We start from the raw sequence: 27,335 nt of genomic DNA, 5'->3' as shown, positions 1-27,335 counted from the left end.
TGTATTTACATAAAATGATGAACACTTGTCAAGAACATTAGCAAGCACTATGGTAGACAATGCCGGAAATATTGATGCTGAATAACTGTGTCAGCATTGTTGGCAGCGTAATGTGGGATGAGAAAGCAGTAGCCATATGAAGGCAGAACATTTAATAATTTGAAGTTGTTTGTGTAACGAAAATCGAACGATCAATATGACTAATATTTTATAAAGCTCCCACGGTTGATTTCAACAGAAAACCAACAAAGTGCACTCTTACTACAACTACTCATACCATCCATCCTGAACTTCGACCTTTGATGGTGCCAATTGGTGAGTAGTATTATTTCATCTATATATGTCATATGGACTTTGCTGAGTGGATGTATTGTTTCTCTTCTCTTTGGTAGCATAAATGTCTGTGTCCAAAGTCCATGCGTGCTAGTCATGGAGAAGGACGACGCGGTGTATAAACAACAATACTGAGAGGAACAATTGAATGCTCCTGACTGTATCTATAAAATGTTGTAGGTCGTGCGTTGCCTAGTCTGCGTTACTTGAGGAGACAAGCACGTTCGACCCTAAAGGGAAGCGAGTGCAGCAAAGATCTAGAGGTACACGCTGAAGCGAGGCGCGAGAAAGCGCAGGTGCGCGCAAGGTACGAAGGCGCGGGAACGCGCGCGCGTGTGCGGAAATGAGAAAGAGTAAGCTTAAGTGAGGATATGATGTAAGCCAAGTGAAGAGAGGTGCAAAGTGCAGACAAATAGATTTCTACTATGTTCAGCTAGGTAAATAGCAGGCTCCTTCCCACCTCCACTGTGAGTTAAAGGGGGGCGACATGTTAGTTCAAATGTCACGTGCTTCGAAAAAATTGAAACCCAGCATAACCTTACTTCCCCCCAAACTCACAGCGGAGGCTGGAAGATAACATATGTAAACAATCGTCAGCCACAGTGACGGTGATGGCCAAACCTCAGAAATACGAGTTTAGTCCTAGTGTAGGGTTACAATCTTTTTGAATAAAATATTGTCTTCTCTTCCCGGCTATTCTTACATCCGATTTCATACTATGCTATGGACACAGTAATTGCATCCCTACGAGACTGCAACCTGAGTGCATCTCAATTCATCATATCAATTCTAAAGTGCAAAATATATCAAGGACATTATCTTGCCGAAGATCTTCTTCTGCATTCAGATGAAATATTCGAAGCTTTAATTCAGCATCCTTCTCGTCAAGACAACAAGTCACTGCCCACTGTAATTCACGACACCCTGAGAAAGCAATACTTCACTGAGATCAAAACGATCTCATCCGAAGAAGGCGGCTGGCATTTTGGACCCTTGCATGCAACTACACAACAGCTGGAGGAGTTTAGCATGGAGGAAATGGGATTAGAGATGCAGTCTCGTGCACCTGCGCTGTGGGATTTGCTTGGGTTTCTGCTAGGGGCTGATAGTACATCTTCAGTTGATGATGTGAAAGATGCCGACGGTGATATCACGATGGACTGCACTGAAGAGGACAGCTATTGGGATGATGTAGATGACATAGATCTTGAGGGTTTCATAATTGGCCTCTTGGATACTATGACGAGCGATAGAAAACAAACCATGCGACGAACAGCAATCATCATGATTGTAAGTACACGGCACACATTTTTTGATGTATCTGAACAAATAGAATTAGAAACGAGTTGTCATACTTAGTATCTTAATGCAAAGCACGAACCGCAGATCAAATGCTTTGCAAAGTATACTCGGAATATTCTTACAGTCAACACACACTCCCCAGAAGGTGATCGACACTCTTGCTCGCATTGGAATCTCGATATCCACAGACTCAATCAATGCTGCAATCCGATCATTGTCAACAGAGTCACAGAATACTCTTCAAACACTGGGAAAATCACTCCTTGCATCATATGCATACGATAATTTCGACGTTGATCTCAAAACTCAAGTTCCTCTCGCTGAAAAGTCCAATGACTCCTTAAAGCATCTCGCCTCCAGTTTGCTGTTCCCATTGCAGCATGGTGTGACCACAGATGACTTGAAGTGTTCTGACGAGTTATGGAGGCAATCAGTGTTAAATCCCAACGCGCAGCTATCAACATTACCTCCCAAAAGATCATGGAAAGATCTGTTACACATCCACCCAGAATCCACGAATAATTCGGCGCCACAACTCTCTCGACGTGATCGATTCAACGCGTGGATGTTTTTGAAGAATTTATGTGAACACGGGCCAGTGTATTTTCAGCAGTTTCAATCCGAAATACCCAACCTGGATGCTATAGAGGAGATATCGTTGATAAAAATGTCAATCACAGCTGCACGTGCAATGGACATCAATAACTCAACTGTCAGCGGGAATATTCGTGCCGTCATGGAACTACTCGGTCAAGGTGGCATTCATGATCCCACCGACACTGACATCGTTGACAATCCCGACATTTCGCAATATGTCGTCTTGATCCATGGTGACCTGGGTACAGGGGAACGATTGCAGGCAGCGCAGCTTCGACGGTCACTGGAGGCAACCTCGTGGAACCGTTTTCAGCACGTTGTATTCATTCCAGGATTGTTTCACTTGAAGATGGCATGTGCCGATGCCATTTGGAGAATATTCCTACAGCCATTAGCAGCGAGAGAGGATGAAACGAGTCTAATGCGCGACGTAACTCAATTACGACCCAAGGAGACAGGGATATATTGCTCGAAGCCTGGTTTTAGACGGATGCACGAACTCATTGCCCACGCAGGCATATGTCGGCGTCTTGATTGCTGGCGTGTTCATGTGGCGAGTATGGACCCTAGTTATGCACGCCTTGATGCTTTTGCAGCGTCTGAACCAGACCTTCAGAAGTTGACGAGTATTGCTAACGAGATCGCACTCAACTACGTGGCAAATTACAAACTCCTGCGGACACGTCGTAAGACTCGAGAACAGCGTGATATGCAGTATGAAAACGCACTCCTGCTCAACAAATACTTCCTCCTCTATGAGGAGCTATCTTACGCGATGAATCACGGAGATATTGGGCGAGTCGAGACATCCATAGTAGCGTGGATTCCGATACTTAAGGCAACAGGCAAACATAAGTATGCCACTCATATGACAAATTTTCTAATCCAAACACACTTTGTTTTCCCTGCGGGCCTAAAGTACGTGGATTCCTATGCCGACATTCATTGGATGCTGATAAAGTACCAGACACGCTGTGCGTTACCACATACTTGTCAACCCAACTGGCAAGCCAATGAAATGGCGTGCAGTTGATTGGTGTGTCGAGCTTAACAACCTGTTTATGAAGGTGCACCAGCTAAGCTGTTGAATTAGCTGCATACTTGACACCATGCAGGTGAAGAATGGCGGGAAGGGTTCAAACTGTACTGTAGAACGAATTTTCATTGAATCGCCTCTTGTCCAGGCCTATCGAAACACTCAAACGATCGTGCAAAAGAATTTTCTGCACGCTCACCTAACCACAGACCACGCTGCCCCAAACATGACAAAAACATTTCAAGCGCTGCATAACCAAATGGCAGTGCAATCCCCCCATACTGTGGCGCTAGGTAGAAAGACACGTTGTGAAATCCTTGATCTTGTTGACAAGGGGAGAGAGATGATGGAAAAAGCGGCTCGAGGAGAGAGTAACGACGAATATAGTGCAGAGATAGAAGAGGGAGCAGAAATTGAGGACATATTGATGGAGCTAATGTAAGAAATCGACGGTATGTAGTAGAAGGTACTGGACCGACATCATCGATTCGTGCCGAGGGTGCGTTCTCCTTATTCTGTCCAGAGCGAGATGGGTGTTGCCCGCATACACGATTGCGGGCTAGTGAAAGATGTTAGCATGATGAAAGTTACCTGAAATTAATGAAACATACCATTATGCCCTTCAAGGCCACATGCGCTACACCGATTCTTTCGTCGTTCAACAGATTGAACAACCATAGTAGAAGACGGTTGGGCAGGGGGGTTGTTGGGAAAGGAAACAGTTCTAAGTGGTGTCGTCACAAATGGTGAGGGAAGAGGTGCCGCATGTCTTTTGATGATAGTAATGACTTCCTCCCCAAAATTCTCTGCATCCATCCAACCGCTCTCTCGTTTCAAATCATAGACACTCTGAATCTTATGGTGGTGTGCGCAGTCAAGGATCCTATCCAAGATGGCATTTGGCAAGACAAGGGAAGGACCAAGGTCGTTGAGGTGGTGCCAGCCATAGGCAGACACCATCTTCTGTTCCCGCCAATCATCCAGTGCCTCTTCTAGAGAACGGTCCCATGCTGTCTTCTGGTACTTGGGAACGCGGGAGCGCTGTGGCATGGTTGTTGGCTTGTCAATGAGGGAAGCGTATTGAGAAAATTGCTCGGGGTGGTGGATGTCACAGCAAATAGTTGGTTGGGTGATGGAGCACCGTTTGCAACCCATGGGCTCTTCTTTGTTGCAGTTGAAATGGTCCGAGTCTGGAATGGGTAAGTATGCGTTGTCACATCACACACAATTACTATGACTTTCTCACCAGCTGCATCATGATCAAAGCTGACGTCAAAAACCTTCCTGCGGCACATGAGGCTGTCGTGTTTCTCCGCATTAATGAAATAATCCATCGCAGTGTCAAGACTTGTTTTGTGTCGCTTCGCAGTATATTTTGATACTTCCACATTACCCTTCACAAAGTCATTCAATCCCTGCAGGCCTCCATCCATTGGAGGAGTAGCATCCTCATCAGACCCGTCAGATTCATCACCATGGTCACCAATGTTGGTAGTCGGCTGGGCATGGGAAGCAATCCCTTGAGAATTCGAAGTATTCAGGGCACGCCGCTTCGAAACTGATGCAATAGGTAAGTTAGTATCAGCCTTTCTCTTCCGATTCGTTTCCCGTGTCTTCTTCCTTGCTGCTTTAGCTTGTCGTTCTTCGTCAAAATGCTCTTTCTCTGCGAACAGCAATGCAGTGCCTTGGAGGCGCCGATCTCGTACTGCACGCCCAAACTGTTGCCAAAGTGTCGACAACTTGCATGTCGCTCGCCATTGGATAACAAGCATGATGTCAGGGACATCCATTCCCTGACCAGTAAGTTCATTTATAAAACATTGTCTGATGGAACACGCTTACCATTCCAAAGGAATCTGTCGTACAGTAGCCCCATGTATCTCCTGATATGAGGTTAGTGAGCTCAGTATCTTTGTACTCCGTCGTCATGTCTGCATTGAACCACTTGATTTTTTCTTGCATATCTGCAGGTAAACGTTTGCGCAGGTATTTGGTCGCATTGATGGCGTCCGGAATGCTATCGAAAAATATCAAGAACTTTGGTGGGGGCGGATTACCAACCTTCCAACCCGTTGGGACGAGGAATGCAAGATCACCATAGCTACTGAGTGCGTACTTGATTTTTCGGACTCCAATTTTGATATTCGGGCGGTCGCTCGAGCGATGTATGGTGACCATTTTGTCAGCGTGCATGTGAAGAAGTCGGGTGGTATGCGTCAAGGCCGCTTTCGTCAGGGTAGCGGATGCGATCATGATGGATATTGTTGATGGTAGGATGTATTGAAGGTGGCCCAACTCTCGGTATTCTGGGCGGAACTCGCCCCATTCTGTGATACAGTGGGCTTCATCGATGATGATACCTACGAGGTAAGAAGTAAACAAAGGGTCCTTCAGAAGCTTTTCGAATTCGCCGTTGGGCTTCATGATTTGTTCAGGACTGACTGCGACAGCGCGGTACTTCAAGGCTCTAATTGCCTGATATCAAGTGAGTGGAAATATTTATACAGTTTCAAAGTAACACAGACCGAGAAGTTTGCAGTGCTAGCGGTATCTGCATTGATAGCGATGGCCTGGATGCCAGCCTTCGCAAGTGATGATGCATTTTGTATGCCCAGTAAGTTCAGTGGAGTGATGACAAGCTGAATACTATTGATGCGGAATAGCAACGGAATCCAGAAGCTGAGTGTCTGACCCATACCAGTGCCTGCAATGCACACTATGTCCCGGTCACCTTTGAGAAGAGCATCGGCAACTTTCAGCTGCCATAGACAAGGACGGACACCGAATTTTTCTTGCGTCTTTTGATAGATCTCTGATAGCGCAGGAGTCTCACGCAGATAATTAGAAGCTGTCATCTGTACATGAAATCGGATGTAAGAATAGCCGGGGAAGAGAAGACAATATTTTATTCAAAAAGATTGTAACCCTACGCTAGGACTAAACTCGTATTTCTGAGGTTTGGCCGTCACTGTCACTGTGGCTGACGATTGTTTACATATGTTATCTTCCAGCCTCCGCTGTGAGTTTGGGGGGAAGTAAGGTTATGCTGGGTTTCAATTTTTTCGAAGCACGTGACATTTGAACTAACATGTCGCCCCCCTTTAACTCACAGTGGAGGTGGGAAGGAGCCTGGGTAAATAGTGGGTGGTACTCAAGTCAAAAGTAAAGTTGGGTGAAAAGTAAGTGGAAAACTTCCTCTCGTAGTATGTACTGCTGGCGCTTATATAGCGCGCCTAAGCGCAGTCATGCGGAGCCAAAGCGCTACCGAATAGGTATGTAAAGATATATATAAGTAAGGGTCCATTATAAAAATAGAGGTGGAATGATATGCTAATAAAAGAAATGGAAATATATGCACTAGAGAATATGGTGGACAGTGGATGGATGCATCTGGATGGCTGGCGCTATAGGGTGCTCAAGCGCGGGAACGCGCGCGCGCGGATACATCGCGAAGTGCAGGAATGGTGTGCGCATGGCGCGCGTTGCGCGGGAAAGTTGCGCTTCATATAGGGATAGCTGTGGGTAGCGCACGGAGTGACACTACAAATTCATGCTATGTACTCCTTGGTGGGAACTGCCATATCATGCCATGAGAGGCATGATTCTCTACAGCGGGTGGTGCATCATCCCCAGTGAAAACTGACTGTTATGGGAACATGCGGCATATGATGAGATGTGAATTTCCATTTTTGTACTATGTCAGAATATGCTTCCTTCTGATGAACAATGCAAATCTTCGTACAACTCGATCACAACGCATAACCTCTGAATCGCACCCCTTTGTTTATATCAACAAACATTGTACATCACACTGTGCACACCTTCATTTCCGACATATTGTATCAACAAACATCATGTTGCATTCTGAAAACATTACATCACATATTGTAAGCACTGAACGAACTTTGTACCACTAAGGAACATCACATCTAAGTCGTTGTCGGCGTGCAGCTTTACCACCTTGTTGTTGTCTTGGTGCGATAGTCTGGTACACCGTCGCATTATTATGCAACTTGCAAGGTATGGTAGCATCAATTGAATTCAGGTCAACTAAGTATCATACTTGTTCTATTCAGATGTTTCCGATTCCAAGTGCGGAGCAACTCAATGATACAGGTCAATGCATGTGCGTCTGCAAGAAATATGGGGTTCCCCATGTTGTTTCAATAGCAACCTGGTACCGACATCTGCACGACGCTGGCACACAAGAGGAGAAAGAACATATTCGAACTGGAAGAGTGTTACGAGGTGGTAGCTTGCAACCTCCGAGTCATATCCCTGGCTCTGCCACTAGTATTGCTTCTGGAAGTGCCGCTCGCAACATTTCAGAACCTCCGAACATTCACGGCAATGTTGCAATGGACATGCTTCCTTATATGAAACCACAAGATGACGATGCTGCTTGGAGAATTGGGCGTCGCAAGCGTGCTCGGATCACTCAGACTGAGCCAGTTGACCACATCGAACAGCCGGTATGTAAAATTTCACCAAATTAATTGAACTATCAATATTGACAACCGCATTCAAGCCACCAGATGATATCCCTTACTTTCCGGATGATATCCCTCCCCATTCCCAAGATGGTTTGTTCCATCGGCATCCATCTCCCCCTCCAGACCACAGACGAGTCCCGTTTCCCCCTCCAGACCTTAATACAGACAGACGAGTCCTGTCTCCTCCTCCAGACCACAGACGAGTCCCATCTCCACCCGCAATAAACATCGAGCGCAGGCCTCAACCAAATATTGATATTGACATGCTTGCAGAGAGCACAGTGCTCCCTAAAATCAGGGAAACCTTTGACTTCATTGTTGCTCTAAAGCATGCATCACTAGATGACCCCATCTCCAAGCTAAGCGACGACACAATTGAACGACTTCACGATCCACCCAGGGGTCCTATCAACATCGACAATCCAGGAACCCGTCAAAGCATTTCGATGTACTTATCACTGCAACTTGCATCTCAAGACGCTTATAATCATATATGAAGAGCAACGATACACAATTATGCTCATGATGATGAAGACAGTATCCTGAGCTTTTATAATGTAGAAAAGCTCATTGCGCAGTACACTGGTGTCAAGACAATTGAGCATGATATGTGTCCTGATTCGTGTTTCGCATTCACAGGCCCATATGCAGCACTCGAGATCTGTCCCCTGTGCGATAAATCACGCTGGGACCAGGGAAAGCTGCAAGCAAGCAATGGCTGCAGCAAGGTTGCGGCTCAAAAATTTACAACCATTCCCCTTGGTCCCCAATTGCAGGCCTTGTATCATGATCCTGATAGTGCACACAATATGCAGTACCTTCACGAGCAAACACAGTGAATCCTCGCACAATTAAGGGTGACACAATCCATTCCAGTAATTGACGACATCGCTGCAGGCTGGGATTACCTTGTGGCAGTACTTGCCAACGATATCAAGCAAAACAACATTGTCCTTATGGTGTCTATTGATGGTGTGCAGCTTTATGAAAGCAAGCAGTCTGACTGTTGGATGTATGTTTAGATCATTCTCAATCTCTCGCCTGACAATCGGTACCGGAAAGTGCATGTACAGCCAGGTGGTTTTATACCTGAGCCAAATAAGCCCCAAAACTTGGATTCATTTCTCTTCGTTGGCATGCACCATCTTGCTGCTCTTCAGAAGAACGGCCTTATGATCTGGGATGCATCCCATGACACTGTTTTCACATCTGACCTCCATCTTCTTTTCACAACTGCTGATGGCCCTGGACTTGTCTATTGGGATGGAATGGTTGGGCATAGTGGTAAAAACGGGTGCTGTCTCTATTGTGGAGTGAGAGGGAGACATAAGACTGGCAGTAGCCACTATTATCCTGCATTACTCAGGCCAGCAGACCGTCATGTTCATGGTAGCGATCATCCTGACCTCAATGTCTTTGATCTTCCTCTTGGGGCATCTGAAGGCTATGCCGAAAACCTTGAAGAACTTGTCAAGGCACTCAACACACGACAATGGGAGAAAAGGAGGACCGAAACAGGAATAACCAGACCTCCACTTATCCTTGGTCTCAGCCCTTCACAGTCCCTCGGTGTTCCCTACTGTATGACTCCCAATATCATGCATCTAGCTGGCAATCTTAGCGACCTTCTCCTCAGTCTCTGGCGCACAACAATAGACTGCACAACTGCTGATAATCCAGCCACCTGGGATTGGGCTGTTCTGAAAGATGAAGATACTTGGATTGCTCATGGCAAAGCTGTCGAGAAAGCAGTCATATATCTACCAGGTTCTTTTGATCACAAACCCCGTAATATTGCTGAAAAACTCAACACAAGTTACAAGACATGGGAATTTCAGCTTTATACATTTGGACTCGCACCCGCACTTCTATATGGACTGCTTCCAATGAAATATTGGAAAAATTATTGCAAGCTCGTGCGTGGATTCCAACTACTGTGTCAATATCGCATCACGGTCGAAGACCTTCAACACACTCAATCACTCCTGTGCCATTGGGAACAAGAATTTGAACACCTCTACTATCAACGCAAAGAGTATCGGCTCCATTTTGTATGGCCATGTCTTCATCAAACAAATCATCTTGGTCAAGAAACAGTACAAAAGGGTCCACCTATCTGCTATGCTCAGTGGCCGATGGAACGAACAATCGGAAATCTCGGTCAAGAAATACGACAGCCATCACAGCCATATGCTAACCTTTCACAACAAGGAGTTCGGCATTGTAGAATCAATACTCTTCTTTCAATCATGCCTGAATTGGACGAGCCACTGAAGGGCCCTCCAGAAGGTGCTGTTGATCTTGGAGATGGATATGTGTTGTTGTGAAAATGAGAGAGGTATGCAATACACCCAACTGGACAACATGCACTTGCCATCACAACCTTTCTTGGAAATGGACATCAACTCCCTCACATACGAAAATGGGCACGGCTTTGGTTACCAAATGGGCAGACTGCACGTTCGTCTTGGAGAGAAAAACTCAAACTCCTTGAGAAGACACGTATGTCACGCAATATCAAGGTATGTTTCAAAACATCTGCTTGTCATTGTCAGCCTACCTAATTTTAATTGACAGATAAAGCTTAACGATCAAATTTGATTCACTGAGGCACTGTACTACACACAACTGGCTGTCAATGTCACAGGACAGAATGCAGATGACTCGGAGGAGGATGTGGATGACAATGACAATGAATGGCACTTCAAGAATGTTGCAGTTGTGCAGATGTACTCCGTCCCCAACAAAGACCTTCTCAAGCTCTCATCACAGACCCTCGTATCCTGCACACTCCTTGATGATATTCTGGCAATTGATGTCAAGGATATTGTTAGTGTTATTGCCATGGTTCCACATATGCCAACACTACCATCTGGAGTTATGGAGAGTCAGTTTTTTATGATGGAGCGACCATGCTTAGAAATTTCGAACCTGGGAGTACCATATTCTGGTTTTGATATTGGAGGTGGCAATGAGCCAGAGGATGATGACAATGATGATGGTGCTGATCTTGAGTAGTATCATTGTCATAATTAGTACTTCATGATAATTCTTATTGAACTTGAAGCCTTTTCCCACACATGATACAGCCTCAAGATTATTGATTAGTGACAGATATTACAGGTTTAAGGTGATTGTTTAATAGTATCATATTACAGTACGGTGCAATGTATCTGTGATGAGCAACTATGGAAAAAAAATGTGCAAGTACAACATTTGAAATGAGTGGAAAGGCGTGCAAGTAAAGCAAAGCGAGAGCGTGCAAAGCAGATGACAGTAGCGATTCACAACAGTGACTTGGAATAAAATTGAAGTTCGTCGTACATTTCATGATGGATCTGTTGATAGAGGGCCCATTTTTTAGCCACCTCCATCGCTACTTCTGAGTGGTAAAAAGGTTGAACTGAATAGTGCCATGGCCTAAATGGGTCGAGTGAGTCCTGGATTGGATTTCCATAACGCCTAGTAAGCAGATGGCATGGGTAAACTGGAGAATCCCTTTGACATCATGTCAGTCGAAGCATCATAAATACAAAAGGACACACATGGAAGTGTTGCTTTCCTCCACCTCTACTTTGATTTTTGTTTGCTCCATCTCATCTACCTTGATCTTCGTATCATCTCCCACTGCGCTCACAGTCATGAGTCCTTCAGCTTCGTTATCTTCATTCTTGATCTTGTTGCTGGTGGATTGATTCCATTGATTCTTGCTGTCTTAGATATTGATGTGAGTCTACAATCGTTTGAAATAGAACTTACATGGTATCCAGGAGGTTTGGTAGCAGTTTTGTGAGGGCCGAGTCCTTGATACGAAAAACAATCCTCTGAGGTATATCAGATAATAAAGACATCAGCAACAAAAAAGAAAACTCACTTCGAGGTGAGTGGGTATCTCTAGATCAAGGCAGTACATGTCCCATGAAGAGACATCACCACTAATCTCAATGAGACCAACACTACCAAGCACACTGATCGTTGCATTCAACATGGAAGAAATATAAATGAAATGAAGGTACACACTGCACTGACTTGATGGGACTTAGATAATTTCAAGGCCTGGCAGACAATTCCAGTGGAGTTTCAATGCAATATTACTGGTCTAGCATGGTATATGCATGGCGTCTTTCTCTTGAATCTCTCCACCATATCAACTGTCTAATATGTTTGAGAGCAGCTCATTTTCTCATGGTGGCCACAGGCAATTTAACTTTCCTTCACCAGGTCAGAATTTTCAGTGGGGAGGGGATTTGAATTCATCTCCCCTATCTGGCGCTGCACCATTACCAGAGGACCATTTCAATTCAGGCACTTCAAGTTCACATGCATGCTTCCATCCAGTAAGTGCTTATGATGTGTTTTCCTCATCAGAAATATATTTTTAGGGCGCATATATCCATGATCACCAGCAAATATCGGTCCTACAAGACCGTTGTAAGATGTTAGAGCTGGAGGTGGTCAAATTGACTACCGAGCATGACTCTATCAAGTAAGATTATTTTTGTAGAGGAAGTTCAGCTAACTTCGATACATGGCAGGGAGATGTTTGAATGGCTTGCTAGTAGTACTGGGAGGATTCAACAGGCTGACCCTCTGCAGCTCAACGCTCCCCTCATTTCCATTTCACCAACCCACTCTAATCGTCCATCACACACTACACATCCAAATGTCTGTTTCTGGGAACAGGTCGATTTTCAGAAGTGGTGTGACACTCCTGCAGGTCAAGGTCACAGCTCTTCGCGCACAAACTTGGTCTATCTTGAGGATGAAAATGGCCACACAGTCTTGTCACGAATGATCAAAGCCATACGGAGGGTGCTCCGTGGTGGCTGGAGTGAGCTTGTTACTCGCAAGATTGCCCCACATTCTTGGGGTAAATTGTCGGCATCTGGAAGACAATTGATCCATAACTTCATGGAGAATGAGTTTCCCCTTTTCAAACTTGCTAACAACAGATGGAAACTAGATCACCTTGCCACTACGACATACCCTGCCTGGCGCAGAAACAATCTTGACACCAATGGTGACTGGAAGTCGGGCAGTAATGTCAAAAAGGAAGACGACAACAATGACATTGATAACGAATGTGTCGAGAGCGATGGAGAAGGCAAAATTTCAAGTAAGGGAAAAAAACGAAAGCAGACGATAGACTCAGTTAAATTCAAAGGGATGAAAAAGAAAAGAAAAAGTTCATCCTTATTTTGGTTTAAATATCACATTAATGCAATTATATTTTAGTTACTCCTACTTCAAACACACATCCTGTCATGTCTCTATCATCCCCATCTCCATCGCCTGCTCTCAGATCTCCATCACCTGCTCTCTCAAATATGTGTCACCTGCTCTCAGATCTCCTTCACCTGCTCTCGAATATGTGTTGCTTGCTCTCGAATCTCCGACACCTGCCCTCGAATCTCCGGCGCCTGCTCTCGAATCTCCAATGCCTGCTCTCGATTCTCTGGTGCCTGCTCTCGATTCTCCGGTGCCTGCTCTCGATTCTCTGGCACCTAGTCTCAAATCTCCGATGCCTGGTCTCGAATCTCTGGTTCCTGCTCTCGAATCTCCGGCACCTCTCATTCAACTAATCGCAACTGTGGATGCTCTTACTTCACTCGATGCTAATGCAGACGAGAATATCCCTACTGACAGCCAAACGATTCCTGTGCCAAAACCTGTTAAAATTACGATTATGAATCCACTGTGAGTCTAAATGTCTGGCTGTATTTACTACTAACACTAGTCAGCAGGTCTACACTTGCTCTATGTGCCGCAAACATGCAGTTCCCACCACCTCCGTCTCCACCACTAGTAGTCGATCCCATGCTTGAGCGCACAGTCCAAAAGGCGACCACCAGCACTGCTGAGCCAAAGCCAAAGAAAGCCAAGGGGAAGATGCGTCCAAGTCAAACAAAGAACGGACAGTAAGCATATCACCATTTCATCGAGCTTGACACTTACTACTATACACTACAGTAACTTATGCGCCCATCGCTGGCTCAAACAGATCAAAATGAATGGGATGACTGACGAGTTTGGTGTATACTATATGGGTCTTGCTGAGAATCAGTGCACTGTAAGTTATTCTTTGGCCCTCTTGCTCCTATATTCATCTTCACATTATAGGCTTATGATAAAGAAGCTGCTGAACTTGTAAGTCACTATCTGATAGCTTTTACTATGCTGACGAGTCAGATGAAATATTCACAGGTTGCTACCAACAAATGGGACAAGACTGTCGGGCAAGGCAAGATGTACTAGACTCTGTTTTCAATTTCAATCTGTCCACTCGTCGTCACCATACTTGCAGCATTTTTTCAAGTTGTAGCATCCCCCACTACGTCTATTACTGTGTACCTACTATATTCCAAGCAATTGCAGATGTGCGATACAATAATATCCTACACTATTAGAGCATATTCTGCGAGGGCAGCCAGAGTGCGCGTGTATATGCGCTGATATGAACCTGATGTGCTTGAATCATATGGGAGCATCAGAGACTTTGCTCCATAATATTGCAAATATGATATAATTCTCATCTTACTTGATAAATATCACTTGAAGTTTTTTTTTGGACGACCACTAGCCAAATCACATCTCATCATATGCTGCACGTTCCCATAACAGTCAGTTTTCACTGGGCATCATCTTTGGCTTCTGTATTGTCCACACTGTCCTCGGCTGCAGCGCCACCACATTTTTCTTCTTCTGCGACACCAGTCCGAGTCATGGAGGTGGTGAGTCCTGGTGGCAACTCCTTTGTGGAGGAAGGACGATGAAGGCAAGACTGTTTGCAACGCGTAAGTTCTCATTTGTTGTTCCTTCTATTCATACCAATCTCTTATATACATACAGATGCAGCCTCTACTATAAGCTTCACGGCTCTGCTCATCCCATTAGTATGAAATCTGATATTATTCGGAAGCGCTCTCGACACGATGCTCGTGCGCAGCGCTCCTCCCTCACTGAGCCCCCAAGTGCATCTAACAAGCCTGGCACTCCTTCCGTTATGGAGGAGACAGTTTCAGAATGGGTTCTGGTACGACAAGTGCAGGCACTTCTTCGTCTTCACAGCGCAGCAGCATGGACTCGTCTGTCCACACAGTCGACATGGGCACTGTTGTGCCACACCTGCCACTATACTACCCACCAACCAACCATGAGACCTGCACCTGCCATGGGGGTGTTGGTATACCTGCGGGTGTGGGTGATGCTTGCAACACTCATGGGTACACCCCCGGGTCATTCCCTAGCCACTGATGATGCCTCTGCCATGTCCTGCTCTTAGGATGCGCATGATCTTGTCTTTTACAGTTCTTACCTGATGCTGATGGTTTCTCTCACTCGCTCACTCGATGGCTGCTGATGCTGCGCAGGTATGCACTGATTTTTTTAAATTTTAATTACATTCTTTATATTCAAATAGTCCTGACTGTCAATCTTATTTCATGACAGACACTCTTGTTTGGATCCGTCTTAATCTCCCCTTCCACGTGCGGATACCATGTGACAATTCCTAAACTCGCTGTGCTGAGTCACTGACAAATATCAAGGCAACCAAAACCATTGAGTTCTGACGTGTTAGTTGTGGTGGCTTTCTGTGCAGAGTCGAAGGGCCAGTTTGGATAGTCATTGATTCCCAGTGAAGAACGACAATATTTAGGTAGATATGTGTAGATAGCAGGTGACATAGCTAAACAAAACTATATAAATCTAATTGAATCGAGATAGCAAAGATGCATAATCGCAAAAAAAAAATGCAAAGTTCAATTTTTTCAACATCGCAAAGTTGACTTTGCAGTTTGAGCAAATGTTAGCAAAAAACAGTGCAAATTTGCTAATGAAACTTCGACTTTGCACCTTCTAAGATCGAGATTGCATACACACTATCTACCATCTAGATTGCAAAATGCATTACCATGAAGCTGGTATACACCAACTTGAAGATGGCACAAACACATATGTCTGCGACTGCGCTTCCTGCCTACTCAAAAATGTAGGTAAGCCCAAGCAAGTACACCACAACACATACTTCAAACACAAAACTGGCAGACTTGCTGTACCATCATATCCTACTACTTCTGTTCTCAGCACTGGCAGACCACGACCTCCAACTCCTGTAGCAACTGGACCCTCTTCAAGTAAACGCCCTCTGGATGCACCCGACAATGAGGAACAAACCAGCAAGAAAGGATGCATCCAAAATCCTGTTGTGTCATTTTCGATCGAGGACAAGTTGTCTGATCCGGTCATTGATCGAACAGAAGAAGGTATGTCACCAATTAATATCAAAGAACTGGTTCAATTCAAATAATGATATCATACAGATCTACATATTGACGAGACTCGAGTTGAGCATGTTCCCGACCACGACTTTGTGCCAGAGGTTGATGATCACAACCAAGACTATGGTAAGTTTATTCTTCATACTACAATCATGATCAAAATTAATGGTATTACATAGATCTAGATGCATATGAGCATATGGACAACAATTTCGGGGATACTAGTACAGGGCGCGAGGAAGCAGAGGAAGCAGAGGAAGCAGAGGAAGCAGAGGGAGGAGAAGAAGCAGAAGAAGGAGGCCTCGAGGCAGAGAATATTGAGGGCTTGCGTGGGGATATGGACCTGATCATGATCGTGATCAAGCAGATATTGGTCCTGCGCAGACTATGGGTTGGACCGATGAGGACTTGGAAGAATTACACCATATGGCGCTGTAGGTTTACAACTCAGTGTGGTGCTATAGGCTCCAAACTGATATCTTTATGTTGTAGGTCGTCCAACACCTAATCTGCTATACTTGCGGAACAAGTGCGTTCGACCCTAAAGGGGAAGCTAGTGCAGCAAAGGTCAAGAAATGAGCGCTGAAGGTGCTGCTTAGCAGCCAATGCGAAGCGCGGGAATGAAGCGGCGGCTGATAGCCGAAGGTGTGGGAAAGTGCAGCTGCAAAGCAGCTGCAGCGCAGATGGTTCGGATGGTAATAGAGATGATAGACAATAGAATTAGACGTAAAGCGGAACAGTAATGGACGCGGTGTAGGGATTCATTTCTGGCTGGGCTGGTAGAGACTGTTTTTACCTTACCTTATGTTGGCACTTTTGTAGCTTACATAATAAAGTTATCTTTTCACCAGTTACCAGTATGAGTCTGAGAGATCAGCAAGTTTTTATGATATTTCCTCTACTCTGAGCCTTGAGCCTGGTCCAGAAACCCTTTAGGGTCGAATAGCAGCTAGGTTCTGCAAGACCCAACACATTGTTCAGACTCACCATCTGAATTGTTGTACCTTCAGCGGTGCGGATGGTAAATGGATATGGATTGCCAATAGCTACTAACTGTAGGCTAAAGGGAGTTGCTACTGGAACATCCAGAAAACCAAGCTACTGAATAATATGTACTGCTACCTCTTAAGTATTGCGCTAAGCACTGTCATGCGGAACTGAGCCGATGCGCTACCAAGTAAGATATGTAAAGTTATATGTAAATAAGGGTATATGATGAAATAAAGGTGGTGCGATGTGGAAATGGTCTGATATGTAAATATAATCATAGAATAATGCACCATTGGGTTGGTTGGACATGGACAGGTGGTGCAAAACGTCGGCTGATGAAGCACGAGAAAGCGCGGCTGTGTGCACACGCGGGAACACTGCGGCTGTCGTGGGAAAGTAGTGGCTGATGTGCGCAGATCGCGGGAAAGCTGCGCTTGGTGTAGTAAAGTAATAGGATGCTATGAGATACTGCAAAATAGCCTCTATGAGGCTACAAGGACTTCCAGTCCTACAGCACAACTCGGAGATGCACAGGACACAATGACTTTCATAAATGCCTTACGACAAGCCTCACTTGACGACATACACTCTCAATTATCACCAGACGCATTAGATAGGCTTCAAAATCCTTCCCATGCACTCCCAGATACCACAGATCCCGACCTCATACAATCATTAAAATTTTACTTTGCTGATACGACTATCAAACAATACAATTCTATTCATGATGCTTCTATGGAACAGTACCCCGACGACGACATATACAGCTACTATCGAGTGAAGCAAGCCATTGCTGAACTTAGTGGTATTGAGCCGATCATTAATGACATGTGCATCAATACATGCCTCGCATTTACTGGTCCATATGCCAACCTCGATCATTGTTCCAGATGCGGAGAAGATTGATGGGATCAAAAAAAGAGCACACCTCAGAAGAACATACCTTGACGAACATTCGACACTTTTCCTGTCGGTCCACAGCTCCAGGCCCTATGGCGGCATCCAGACCAAGCAGAGAAGATGCGATGGCGCCAGGAGTACACCAACAAGATCATCGACAAATTGAAGACAACCGACAGCATTCCGGAGGTATATGAAGATATCCTTCATGGGAAGCAATATCTGGACGCGTGCCAATCTGGCAAAATTAAAGATGGTGATGCAGTTCTGATGTTCTCGATCGATGGAGCGCAGCTCTATGAATCCAAACAGTCTGACTGTTGGATATATATTTGGGTAATATTTGATCATGTGCCAGACGACCGGTACAAGAAGAAGTATGTACTCCCAGGTGGTATCATCCCCGGCCCAAAAAAACCCAAAAATCTAGATTCTTTCATTTTCCCTGGCCTACACCATCTTTGCGCGATTCAGACTGAAGGGCTACCAATCTGGGACGGCGCAAAGAAGACTCTATTCAGATCTAATCCCTTTCTCTTTGTTGCAACAGCAGATGGCCCTGGTATGGGATTCCTCACTGGCCTCGTCGGTCACCATGGCAGATTTGCATGCTGTCTCTATTGTGGACTCCCAGGGAGGCACAAACCAGGTGCACCGACATACTATCCTGCCCTACGTCAACCTGAAGGTACCGATCATCCTGATCATCCCGACTTCTTCATTGATCAGTGTAGAGAATCATGCCCCTCATGGTCTGATATGGCACTTTTCCCTAGGGAGTAAGTATACAGCACGAACTCACAGCATCACTCTGTGTGCTACCTGCAGCTATCCTCATATGAGGCGCAGCTTTCCTGCGCAATGCACGCTATGCGCGCACACTTCCCATGCTTTGCGATGTATATGCGCGCAGGTGCATTCCCGCGCTTGAGCGCCCTATAGCGCCAGCCATCCAGATGCTTCCATCCACTGTCCTCCAAGTTCTCTAGTGCGTATATTTTCATTTCTCTCATTTGTATATTGTTCCACCTTATTTTTATCATGGACCCTTACTTATATATATCTCTACATACCTACTCGGTAGCACTTTGGTTCCGCATGACAGCGCTTAGGCGCTATATAAGCGCCAGCAGTACATACCATTACTTCACTTTTCAGCTCAACTTACTTCACCTCTCACTTTACCTAGCACTTACTACCTAGAAAGTCGCAGTAGAACTCTATCTGTTTACACCTTGCACTCTCATCTCTTATCTTGCATTATAACATCACTTAAGCTTAGTCTCTCTCATTTCTGCATATCTGTGTGCACTTTCCCACGCTTCGCGCCTTATGCGCGCATGTTCCTGCACTTCCGTGCCTTGCATGCACCTGCGCTTTCTCGCACCTCGCATTGGCCGACCGGTAGCGCTTTCAGTGCTTACCTCTAGATCTTCACTGTACTTGCTTCCGCAGACTAGGCAACGCACGACCTACGACATTTATAGATACAGTCAGGAGCCTCATATGCGCCTCACTGTATTGTAGTTTCTACATCGGCTTCCCCTTCCTGGATCATTTGATTATGAATGGAATCTCGAGTGTGTGATCTGCTGTTCCACCATGGCGAAATATGAGCTTGCATGCCTCGAGACAGGCATTACGAAACCTAGCATCTTCTGCGGCTGACCATATTTTGCTGGTCCCGCTCTGTTTTGGCTCTGATATCATGCACATTGCTGCCATCAATACCGGTGATCTTCTTCTACCCCTCTGGAGAGGAACCTTTAGAGCCGAGATTACAGATGATAAATCTGCATGGGCCTTGGCTGTTCTGATGAAGGTGACTTGGAAGGCACATGGATCTCTGATTGCAGATGCAACACCCTTTCTGCCGGGTTCATTTGATCAACCTCCTCGTAACCCTGCAGAGAAGATCAGCAGCGGGTATAAGGCATGGGAATGGCTTCTCTACCTATATGGGATGGCACCGGCCACACTCTATGGGATCCTTCCTGAGCCCTATTGGTCACATTTCTGTCATCTTGCCCGGGGACTATGTATAATGCAACAATACCATATATCTAGATCAGATCTCATTGAAGGCCACCATCACCTTCTTAGCTTCGTGGATGAATTTGAAGAGCTCTACTACCAGCGCTGGATCAATTGACTTCATTTCGTTCGACCGTGGCTCCACTCGATCACACATATTGCTGGTGAGAGAGTCAACAAGGGACCACCTATCTGCTCATCTCAATGGACCATGGAGCGCACAATCGGTAATCTCGGGGAAGAAATCCGCCTGCATAATTCTTCAGTCTATGCTAACTTATCTCAATGTGCCATCTGACGCTGCCAGATCAATGCTCTCAAGGCCATCATTCCCACAATCGAACCATCAACAAACGCACTCCCTAAAGGATCGTTGGATCTCAGTGATGGCTATATTTTACTCTGTCGAAGGGAGCGATCAGCCCACACAGTCCGTCCTTGCGAGTCTGACGCCATTGTTCAGTACTTGGCCACCAATCATATTCATATTGCCACTGCCCCCCCATTACTAGATGGGCTCGACTACATCTACCTAATGGGCAAGTGGCACAATCGGCCTGGAAGGAGAATGGGATGTCAAAGCAACCAAGGATGGCACGCAACGTGAAGGTAAGTTTTTAAGTTTTTTTTGATTGATCAATTGATCACATATTCATTTCCAACTTAGTTATTTGTCGATGGCCATACAAGCATTGCAGAGGTCTACTTCTATTTCAACATGACGATTCATGATCGGCAGAAGACATTCACACTCGTCTCAGGATTCAGTCAACCACACCCAGAACTCCTTGAATGATCCTTTCAAACAGTCTTTGCATGTCGTCATCACAGCAACAATTCATTATGACTAATTGAGGTATCTACTATACAATCAGTAGTAGCAATAATTCCCCACCAATTCCCAGGAATTGATGGAACTCTGTTCTACCTGATAGAGCGCCCAGGCCTGGACCTACTGACAATGGGTGGTACTGGGGAAGATGTAATGGACGATGAAGAATAATGTATGTATTCTGATCCCATCAGACAAGAAGACATGTTTTGTGGGGTTTTGTGTGGGGTTTGATTTTGTCTGTACAAATACATTGACTTCAATGTAACTAGACTCTTTGTAGCATACAATAGAACTACAGTTTAACTAAGGTCTGCGAGCTCTTTCTTGATTTGATGTACTGCATCAAAACTTTCATCGGTATGCGCATGATCGTTCCACTTTGCATCCTCTTCTCGGCTTACATACTTCCAATATAATGAGTCCAGTCCTGGGGGGCTCAGTGTGTCAAAGAAGCTTTTCTTCTTGGGGGTGATGGTTGCGCTGATTGATGGTTCTTCGACATCACTTTCGGGCTCTGTGACACTGCTCGGATCATCTTTTGGGGGAAGAAGCTTGATCAGTGGTTCTTCGACGCCACTTTCAGGCTCTGTGACGCTGCTCAGATCATCTTTCGGGGGAATAAGCTTGATCAGTGGTTCTTCAACATCACTTTCAGGCTCTGTGATGCTGCTCGGATCATTTTGCGGAGGTTTGGTTGTAGGTACACTATATTTTCTTGAGTAAAAGTACGCAGAAATAAAAATGAAAACTTACTGTGGTAATTCCATTAGTGACAGTAGTCGTGCCCGAATCCTGAGAGCATGGGAGGTAGGCCAACACGCAGGATTGGAGAGTAGATCGTCAGACAAAGTCATGAAGGGGGTACTAGATCGAGTGGAATGAATGGAATCATTTGTATTGATACAGCTAGTATATAAGATTAATAGATCTAGATCACGAAGCAAAGACTCACCTGGTATCAGCCTGATAACCGTCAAGGTCTGGATCACCATCGAAGTCTGGATCTAATGATAAGTCCAGAAAATCCTGGATGGCTGGTGGTAGCATAGCGGATGTGTGTCAATGGACTTGGTGAATTTCTGGCGAGTTTCCTTTCTTGACTTCAACTCATACCATCATGTTGTTGTCCTTCAACCACATAATCTCATCCGCCAGATACCCAAACTCTCAGAATAATTCTCAACAACCATCACCACATCCATTTGTTCCATACTATTTGCGTGAACCAATGGTACTTCAAGAAGTTAATGTGAGTCATTATATTAATTAAAAAGACCCGCTGAAGGCTTGTATACTGATACAAAACACACAGTGAGTCTTCTATGTATCAAGATTCTCTAGACTCTATACTCGATCACGATCTGTTGCTGTGCAAGGACTCCGATGCCAATCTTGTTGCCCAACTCAAGCATCAACTTGTGGAGTCACAACACGCGATTGCCAGTCTCCAAGTGGATGTATGAAGGCTGGCGAGTGAAAACACAAGTCTCAATACTACCTGTCAGACTTTACAGTAAGTTTTATGCGCATATATTCACTGCCAAGTGACTATATGCGCATACATTCATTCATTTTTATTTCAATGATATCTAATTATGTGTCTTGTAGGAATATCATTGTTAATATCCAAGGTTCAGCAAGCTCAGTCACATTGAGCTTGTCATTATCTGTCACTTCAAGCACTTCATCTGGCACCAATAGCAATGATGAACATAAGCCACCCCTCCTTCTCAATGGAACAATCGAAAAAGCCTGCGATCACGAGCTCGATCAGACCAAATTTCTGTCAGTGGAGTCTTGGACCAAAAAGGGATGGCAGGAACAATACCCTCTGAGCACATCAGCTGTTCCTGGTTCCTCCTCGAAAAAATCAGCATGTGGATCCAGACGGATGGCACAAGGTATCAATGTGTTGACTTACCTCCAGGACAAGGACAGCATGCCTGTATCAGCTCAGTGTGCAAAGTCAATTCAATCGACAATGCTGTCTTTCTTCCGTCAACTTCATACTCAAGGACTTGCACCAGAATCAATTGGCCAAGCTTCTCTGGATGTCCTCAAATGGCTGGTTCACACGTTGTGCAAGACCCATTTCAAGCTTCGACTTTGTGCCGATAATTGGAAAATAATGAAACTTATGACCAACAACTACCCCCAATGGCACAAGTATCACATGAAGAAAAGAAGCAGCGACCACATGAAGGCTGAGCAAGACTTAGAAGATGAGAGCATCACAGACTCGGTCCCAATCGTCACTCAGAAATGGAGATTATCTGAACCCGACAATGAATGTGCCATCAAGCAATCATGCGTGGATTCCAATATGTAAGGCTGGATTAGTTCTGTGGGGAACTGTGAACGAGACAGATAGATATGTAGACGTGTCAGCGTAAAACACGAAACGAATTTGAACAAGGCTAGAGAGAGGAGATTTTTCTGAGAGGTTTTCAATGTTCTTGGAGCGGGGAATTCACTGTCTGATTCGCTGTAAGTATGAATCTACGTATGCTGATTATATACGATTTTGAGTTCTTGACTAGACCGGAACGAGAGTAAGTAGCATATGGTGCTTTGAGAGATATCGGTGAAGAAACGGGAATCATGAAATCAGAGCACAAGGTATGATGACGAAAGAGTAAGAGAAACGAAAAGGAATGTATCCTTGTAGTTCGGATGCGAAGAGTTGCACTCTTCGCATCAATGAATCACATGGACTAGCTCGAACGTATGATCCGTTCGAGCGTCTCAGTTTTAAGCATGGTCGGCGCGTAGGGAATAGATAATCCTTACAAATATCAGAGAAGAGGTTGATCTGGTAAGTTTTCTCTGCACTTGATCATGATCAATGCTTGCTAATTACATGTTTACAGACCGCATCATCCACCAATGATATCATACAAGATTCTTCCCCCGACTGTGAACATTCACCTCCACCCAGTACCGACAAAGGGAAAGCAAAGGAAGTGATAACTGTAGAGGTAAGTGTATGTAGCTTGTATTGGAAGGGTTATTGTACTAACTACACGCATTTCATATGTCTACAGATCAAAAATCCTCTGTGAGTTTATTTCATTTCGTCAATGACACTGTTGATGGTACACTGATCTAATCAATATAGTTCTAATCTCGCCCCCAAGCCTCAGCCCAGACCAATTCCATTGGAGATTCCTGCGACTTCGACTTCGACTTCGACTTCGACTTCGACTTCGACTTCAACTTCAACTTCTGAACTTAATCTTATCCCAATTCCATCCACCAACAACATCACACAGCATACACTACTCTCCATGCCAGAGGTTCCATCAACTGCCGATTCGACTTCACTTGATGTGAAAATGGAAGTCATTGCAGCATTCCAGAGCGCCGAGCAAACGAAGATCACAATCAACAGCTCAAAGCCTGATACCATCAAGAAGCGTCAGCTGAGTACCAAGCCGATGTGTGTGAGTGCAAAGATCACTGCACGGTAAGTGATTCTATCATTATCAGGCCAATCAAAGCTAATTCTATGATTCATATGATGTAGGAACTTGTGTGCTTTGGATTGGCAATCAAACGGCCATCAAAAGGAACCTGGGACAGTCTTCGCATCTTACTGGAACAGGTTATCTAAAGCTGACAAAGATGTGCGTCAATTTTGTTATATTAGTGATATCTATCTAACACTGTCTACCAGGTATACAAATGCAAAGCGACAGCTCAGGTGAGTTCGGCCCACCATCCTCTATTGTATACTACACTAACAGTCTCGTTCTATAGCTCAAATCATGTGGGGTTGTTGGAACCGTTTGCGATGTGGACGAGGAGTAGTGTGACATGGGATGGTGGGATAGTGGGATAGTGGGATGGTGGCGCAGCACGCAGTGGATACCCCCAGTGATAGCAATACCTAGCAATACCTAGCAATACCCCACAAATAACAGCAATACCCCTTGATATTCTCATTTGATTGCATTAGCTGTGTATCAATAACATTTTTGATTCAAATCGAGCAACAATCTGTATGTAAATGCCTATCTAAACACCTAAAGGCATTGAGAATTATATCTAAATGTTAGAAATTCGTCTCGATCTATATCTTTTTGCATCTCAAAAAGTGACATTTTGTCGAGAGACCTCGAAACAGATCAATAAGAATCATGACTTAACATTTTATCGACTTATATCTACACATATCTACCTAAATATTGTCATTCTTCACTGGGATTGATTCCCCGATATCTCTCACTCGCTCATTATATCTGACTGCTTGCTATGTTTTTCTTGTGGTTTGTTTTGCTTGTATGAGTCGTACATTACCACATTAGCCTGATACACGATTTTAATGATATCATCAATTTCTTCCATGTACTTCAAGTGTGAAAATCTTCCTATTGTGTTTCCTAAGGTGTGCAAAGGCCTTCCTAGTTGTCTACTAGGACATCTAATTGTTCTAAATAGCAGCAAGGTATGGCTAATTAAAAATCAGCAATATAGTCTGGCCATTTTGTCTAGCCCATCTAATATGTCTAATATGTGTTAGCTGCACAAAAAAAGATCTAATCCAAACAGCTTTACTTAAGTTTACATGGGAGGGTTTTCCTGATGTGAGCAAGAAAAAACACATTTTTTGAGATTTTTTGGTAACCTGGGTCAGAGTCCAGACAAAATCCTCAAAATGTGTCTGGGCAAATTTGGGCCTCAGCCGACCTGGGTTCCAAAGGGGTTCTCATGGGTCCTTTCCCAGCTGGCACCTAACATGGTGAATGCATTGAAGTTCAAGGCATATGTTCAATCAGTAGACCTGCAACTAGCGGAGTTATATCGGAGCAGAACTTACCGAAAAAAAAAATATGACCGTCAGACATGTTCACTTCCCCAGAATTTTATCTTTCTATCCTATGGTATCAGAACTTGTGATTATCCTCAACAGAACGTACAAGATATGGCTGGTGGACGTAGCTGGACAAAGTGTATGCCATTATCCAATTCCGAATTCCCGACCACTGACCAGTGTACTGATTTGCACTAGTGCTGCACCGCGTTTCCAGTGTCTAGCTAGTCTAGGCCCAAGTATCACTGATCTTGCCCCGCTTGCCTTGGACTTTGATCAACCACCATGATTGGCAGTTATCTTGCAAGAGATGGCCCATAACTTCCTTGTCAATGTCATACTTAGCTTAGCAGTGTAAGGGCCTGAGGAACCATCCATGTGCTAGCAACACACTAATGAGTAAGAGCCAGTTTGGCAATGAGATGTTGACCGAGGTTTGGCAAATGTCAGGTGAGGCTTCTCAGCTTGAAGCGTCCCAGATGTCGGAGCTCAAATTATAGCTGTATTCGTCCAACCCTAACACCAGCTGTTATCAATACACTATACACATCGTCCTTAATCTATGTCCTATGGCAATGAGTGTTCAATCGCAACTCCCACCTTATGTGCCCCAATGCCCAGAAACTCGATGTCACTGTCTTCTTAGATAGATGATCTATAGATAAACACCTATAAAACCAAATATCTCCACGGTCAGTGATTCAGACAAATACCAATGACTTATAACGTGGTCATTCGTGGGTGGCTTGTCTTTGCTCCTAAGGTACAGTCAGCAATGTATAGCTCTGCACAACAGTCAGCAGTCAACAATCAACAGTCAACAGTCAATCCAACAGTATGGATATGAAGCACAATGATAACAGAAACAGAACCCGATTGGTCAGCGATCAACAACAACAACAACCAAACAACAGCAAAAATATCAAGAGACACAGTCACTCTAACAGTATAGAGATGACACAATACAAACAGACACTCCTCCTAACACTTCACACAGCAACAATGATTCATACACAAACTTAGTGCAGCAAGTTGTGTGGAGTTACAATGATAATCCCCCTCAAGAACAAAACAGGTGAGACTACTGTCAGACCTAGTCAGAGCTACCGTAGCACTCTTAGCCTAATATTGAACCTGCTGCCAAGGAACTCACAATGAGTATTCAAACAGACTCAGGAACGGGCAGCCTTGGACTTCAATACCAAGTCCCCTTTTCAATAGCTAAAGCCTAACTCGCAAATGACTACTTTGGCCCAGTATAACACGCAGATGTCTGAGGTCAGCGATTCACTGTCAACACCTAAAGTCTCCCCACAAGACTATCCTAAGTCTTCAGTGGACAAAAGAGACAACACCAAACTTCTGGGTAAGAATGAGACTGAAACTTTGATACTTGAGAGAAAGTTGATAGGAAGGAACAGCAACACAATCAGACTGCTACAACAGAAACACCAACACAGTCACGTTCACAGAGACTGTTAGCAACAATGATCACAACACACACAGACAGCGATCAAAGGAGATGGTCAGCACACACAGTCACCAACACACCACACTCAAACTTGAGAGACAGAGAGAGTGAAACAGAGAAACAGAGATGTTAGTTTCACAGTCACAAATCTCAGACACATTTCCAGAGAGACAGATAAAAGAAAAACAATCACAGAGACAATCTCAGAGAGAGAGACAGACACAGACACAGACACAGAGACACAGAATAAAA

At 44.6% G+C, this 27,335-nt stretch overlaps 9 protein-coding genes across 9 annotated transcripts; 5 read left to right on the top strand and 4 right to left on the bottom strand.

Moving 5' to 3' along the window:
• Positions 1-1,056: 1,056 nt before the first annotated feature.
• On the top strand, positions 1,057-3,320 carry F5891DRAFT_1182571 (uncharacterized protein; the record flags this gene model as incomplete). The annotated part of the gene is made up of 3 exons (XM_041366183.1): positions 1,057-1,623; positions 1,673-3,150; positions 3,200-3,320. 3 exons carry the CDS (start codon positions 1,057-1,059, stop codon positions 3,318-3,320), a joined length of 2,166 nt encoding a protein of 721 aa, XP_041231894.1.
• A 507-nt stretch (positions 3,321-3,827) lies between these two features.
• On the bottom strand, positions 3,828-6,123 carry F5891DRAFT_975725 (P-loop containing nucleoside triphosphate hydrolase protein; the record flags this gene model as incomplete). Its single annotated transcript, XM_041376555.1, has 5 exons — positions 3,828-3,859; positions 3,880-4,458; positions 4,515-5,061; positions 5,111-5,743; positions 5,794-6,123. 5 exons carry the CDS (start codon positions 6,121-6,123, stop codon positions 3,828-3,830), a joined length of 2,121 nt encoding a protein of 706 aa, XP_041231893.1.
• Positions 6,124-10,184: 4,061 nt separating this feature from the next.
• Positions 10,185-10,779, top strand: F5891DRAFT_942452 (uncharacterized protein; the record flags this gene model as incomplete). The annotated part of the gene is made up of 2 exons (XM_041374425.1): positions 10,185-10,283; positions 10,372-10,779. Coding segments are annotated over 2 exons (507 nt in total), but the record flags the coding sequence as incomplete, so codon positions are not given.
• Positions 10,780-11,045: 266 nt separating this feature from the next.
• On the bottom strand, positions 11,046-11,674 carry F5891DRAFT_975723 (uncharacterized protein; the record flags this gene model as incomplete). The annotated part of the gene is made up of 4 exons (XM_041376554.1): positions 11,046-11,259; positions 11,307-11,471; positions 11,521-11,585; positions 11,636-11,674. 4 exons carry the CDS (start codon positions 11,672-11,674, stop codon positions 11,046-11,048), a joined length of 483 nt encoding a protein of 160 aa, XP_041231891.1.
• A 1,429-nt stretch (positions 11,675-13,103) lies between these two features.
• F5891DRAFT_942255 (uncharacterized protein) lies at positions 13,104-13,259 on the bottom strand (the record flags this gene model as incomplete). Its single annotated transcript, XM_041374401.1, has 1 exon — positions 13,104-13,259. A coding segment is annotated over one exon (156 nt), but the record flags the coding sequence as incomplete, so codon positions are not given.
• Positions 13,260-14,383: 1,124 nt separating this feature from the next.
• F5891DRAFT_1005034 (uncharacterized protein) lies at positions 14,384-14,787 on the top strand (the record flags this gene model as incomplete). The annotated part of the gene is made up of 2 exons (XM_041360377.1): positions 14,384-14,555; positions 14,611-14,787. Coding segments are annotated over 2 exons (222 nt in total), but the record flags the coding sequence as incomplete, so codon positions are not given.
• An 887-nt stretch (positions 14,788-15,674) lies between these two features.
• Positions 15,675-16,585, top strand: F5891DRAFT_1182564 (uncharacterized protein; the record flags this gene model as incomplete). Its single annotated transcript, XM_041366182.1, has 5 exons — positions 15,675-15,751; positions 15,808-16,025; positions 16,083-16,166; positions 16,220-16,474; positions 16,533-16,585. The coding sequence occupies 5 exons, from the start codon at positions 15,675-15,677 to the stop codon at positions 16,583-16,585; spliced, it is 687 nt and encodes a 228-aa protein (XP_041231888.1).
• Positions 16,586-21,098: 4,513 nt separating this feature from the next.
• F5891DRAFT_1182561 (uncharacterized protein) lies at positions 21,099-21,846 on the bottom strand (the record flags this gene model as incomplete). The annotated part of the gene is made up of 3 exons (XM_041366181.1): positions 21,099-21,504; positions 21,553-21,705; positions 21,752-21,846. The coding sequence occupies 3 exons, from the start codon at positions 21,844-21,846 to the stop codon at positions 21,099-21,101; spliced, it is 654 nt and encodes a 217-aa protein (XP_041231887.1).
• A 336-nt stretch (positions 21,847-22,182) lies between these two features.
• Positions 22,183-24,609, top strand: F5891DRAFT_975720 (uncharacterized protein; the record flags this gene model as incomplete). Its single annotated transcript, XM_041376553.1, has 11 exons — positions 22,183-22,312; positions 22,431-23,124; positions 23,216-23,286; positions 23,360-23,418; positions 23,579-23,614; positions 23,670-23,777; positions 23,844-23,857; positions 23,918-24,265; positions 24,326-24,425; positions 24,476-24,502; positions 24,559-24,609. The coding sequence occupies 11 exons, from the start codon at positions 22,183-22,185 to the stop codon at positions 24,607-24,609; spliced, it is 1,638 nt and encodes a 545-aa protein (XP_041231886.1).
• Positions 24,610-27,335: the final 2,726 nt, after the last annotated feature.

This window comes from Suillus fuscotomentosus, assembly GCF_016647785.1.
Source record: "Suillus fuscotomentosus strain FC203 chromosome Unknown F5891scaffold_5, whole genome shotgun sequence".
NCBI classification, from domain to species: Eukaryota; Fungi; Basidiomycota; class Agaricomycetes; order Boletales; family Suillaceae; genus Suillus; species Suillus fuscotomentosus.
Note: the sequence above shows the minus strand (reverse complement) of the source record. Positions and strands in the feature narration are given on the sequence as shown.